General features: G+C 45.4%; 1 protein-coding gene across 2 annotated transcripts in view; it reads right to left on the bottom strand.

Moving 5' to 3' along the window:
- The window catches only part of LOC112069569 (netrin-1), a 42,424-nt gene that overhangs the window by 14,903 nt on the left and 24,376 nt on the right, over positions 1-3,145 (bottom strand). For both annotated transcript variants that reach the window (XM_024136904.2, XM_070438591.1), the window contains exon 3: positions 21-209. In XM_024136904.2, coding sequence (XP_023992672.1) covers positions 21-209 — 189 coding nt within the window. The remainder of the gene's footprint in view (positions 1-20; positions 210-3,145) is intronic.

Below are 3,145 nucleotides of genomic sequence, written 5' to 3'. Positions count from 1 at the left end.
GCCCAGCCCAGGTACTGTACCTTTGCAGGCCCTCCTGTGGGAGATGGCCTTGGACATGTCCCGGAAGAAGCCCTCCTTGCAGTAGTGGCAGTGGCGTCCGGCCGTGTTGTGGCGGCAGTTGAGACAGACTCCGCCGCTCCTCCGCCCAGACAGCTTGTACAGCTCCATGTTGAAACGACAGCGCCGGGCGTGCAGGTTACAGTGGCAGGCTGCAGAAAGATGGAGAGAGGGGGAGAGAAAGAGAGGCAAGGGGGAGAATAACACAGAGGTCAGTGGGTTCGCATGCTTTTTACACAGGTGTTGAGTACACTTAATGAAGACTTTGGCCTCCTGAACCTCAACAATCTACACAAAAAAACTCCCACAATGCAACCTTGTAGTTCAGCTAGTCTAGTGCGTCATAAGCTGGAACTGAAAACTGATAAACTCAGCAATTTCATTCACATGTACAGTATATCACGGTAGGGTGTTGACCACGTTACTTTCCAATTTACAAAAGTCTAGTGGAGGGGAACCAAATAACAGCTAGTGAACTGTAGTGTATGGAGACCCTGAGAAAGTTACTGTTACTTTAATGACATCAGTGGGTCAAAGTCCTCTGGTCAGACATGTCATTTGAAGACAATGAGTTATGAAAACAGATGGATTGGCCAGGCTGTGAGCGATCCAGTTTGTAAGAGTAAATGGTGTGGTCCGACTCCACGCTCTCCTTTCCCCCTCCACCTGCTTATAGATTTGACCTCTGACCCCTAGTGACGTCAGGAGAGAGATTTCCTTTCCCACAGATCTCGCAGCCTTTACTAACTCTCTTAGTTGTTTTATTGTCATAACATTATGAGGGATAACTTCCCAATTAAATCGGGTGATTCATTCATCAGTTATCTCTGTGTGTTAGAGCCAGGGTGGACATTACACCTCTGCTCTAGTGATATTCTCTTCCAAAGCACTGTGAAAGAACTTCAATGTTTTGTCTTGCATTTGAGCTTTTCTGTTTTAGTCTCATCCAGGCACGTACTGCTGTGATAGGGCTGGAGGAGGAGAAGCCCACATGGTTTCTTATTTGTGGATAATCTCTCCATCAGTGCACCCTGCCTTAAGGTTATAGCCACAAGATCTGAGCGATAAGGGCACATATGCTACACGTTCATCAGCGCTCCCAATCACGTACCAACCAACTCACACCTGCCATTGGGGACCAGGGTTGCCAGGTGGGTGGGATTCAGAGCTGCTTCCTCTAAATTGGGGCTTAAACACACACAGTTACACACAAACCGAGGTGTTTGGCAGCTGTCATGGGCTTATCACACCTCAAACCCCAGGGCCGATCAGCACACTCAGAGCACACCAGACCCCCGGAGCTTTGAAGCGTGCCCCCCCCCCTCCCTCTCCCCCTTGGTCTTTACCGCCTTCTTATCCCAGATGTTATCTCCACTTTGGGTGGACGTGTGAGTACAAATGTAATGGGATTTTTTATGAATGGGAAAGGGAATGGAATGCTCTTAGTTTTCTTACCAGAGGAAAACATCCTACAGATAAATGCCCAAATAAAGGAAACACCAACATAAAGTGTCAAGGGCATTGAGCCGCCAGAACAGATAGATATTCTACAAGTGTCTGGAACTCTATTGGAGGGATGCTACACTATTCTTCCACCAGAAATTCCATCCTTTGGTGTTTTGTTGACGGTGGTGGAAAACGCATCTCAGGCGCCGCTCCAGAATCGCCCGTAAGTGTTCAATTGGGTTGAGATCTGGTGACTGAGACACACACACACACACACACCCTTCAAACCCCCTATGCACCTTTGAGACCCCTATTTTAAAGTCACTGAGATTTCTTCTTCTAGCCATGGTAACCAAAATAATGGGTAAGTGGGTATTTTTATACATGAGCATGGGACGTTAAGCATGAGACGTTAATTGCTTAATTAACTCAGGAACCACACCTGTGTGGAAGCACCTGATTACAATATACTTTGTATCCCTCATTTACTCAAGTGTTTCCTTTATTTTGGCAGTTACCTGTATGCTGGTACTGTAACTTTAATCTTCACAGTGAGTCAGATGAAAGTTGAGAGATAAGAAATACCAAATAAGTATCTGGGCACATGCATTCTGCATGCAATATAGGCCAAATCTCCTATTACTTTGACAAGCAGCATGTCTTTGTGCGGTCTGTGTGTATACAATACTGCTTCAGCCTGTGTGTGACCCACTGTGTATGGTGTCGTTGTGGTGTCTATGTGTCTGTGAGAGAATGTCTGCATCATGTGATTAATAAGCGTTATCTCCTTGGCTTTCCCCAGCTTCTCCTAATGAGTGCTGTGCTATCTCATACACACTTCCCTGGCCAGCTCTCCAATCACTCCGCTAATTGTCCCTCAGTGCCAAGGCCTCAAGTACTGATAAGCTATATTTAGACCAGCTGGCCCAAAATATCCCTCACAGCATCTATCAGACACATTGTTGTGTTTACAACTGCGAAGCCTGACAACAAAACTACAAGTGAAGAAACAAACAAAATCTCCCTAGTTTTCAATATGTGTTCAATAAGAGCTTAAATTTTGTCCAATTACGGGAGGAAATGTGATTTCTGTATTTTCACATCAATAATAAAGATCGTAACAGTGGCTACATACCTGGCAGTGTAGCCTACACGTAGGGCCTTTTTGTTGTTATTTGAAGCACTGTAGAACATACTTAGAGGTACACCATTTCAATCTATTTATTTTCAATTGTTGTAATACTGCATAGTGAAGGACATGGTAGGTGTGAGACGCTGACATGATGAATCATCCCACAGCTTGCTGTAGGTGGATTAATATTCTGTGTTCTGTGAGAGAATCTCAAGGCCATACATGCCCTGTATTGATAGTAGGTTCTGGATTGTTGCAGGGACTCAGCACCTCCCTACCACAGACACACATAACCTACCTGTCACCAGGTATCTGATGTTAACCAAACACTCTGTGTACACGGCTGCCTGTGTTCCTAGGCCGCAGACAGAGGAGTTGTGTGATTTGTATTGAGAGGAATGCTGCGCTTGTTCATGGATGAAGAGGAAAGGAATTCCAGTGAATTATTGTTTATCCGGGATCAATTAGTCCCTCAGTCAGTGAAGGCCCATAATGATAGTGGCCCATATT

This window comes from Salvelinus sp. IW2-2015, unplaced genomic scaffold (assembly GCF_002910315.2).
Source record: "Salvelinus sp. IW2-2015 unplaced genomic scaffold, ASM291031v2 Un_scaffold1051, whole genome shotgun sequence".
NCBI lineage: Eukaryota > Metazoa > Chordata > Actinopteri > Salmoniformes > Salmonidae > Salvelinus > Salvelinus sp. IW2-2015.
Note: the sequence above shows the minus strand (reverse complement) of the source record. Positions and strands in the feature narration are given on the sequence as shown.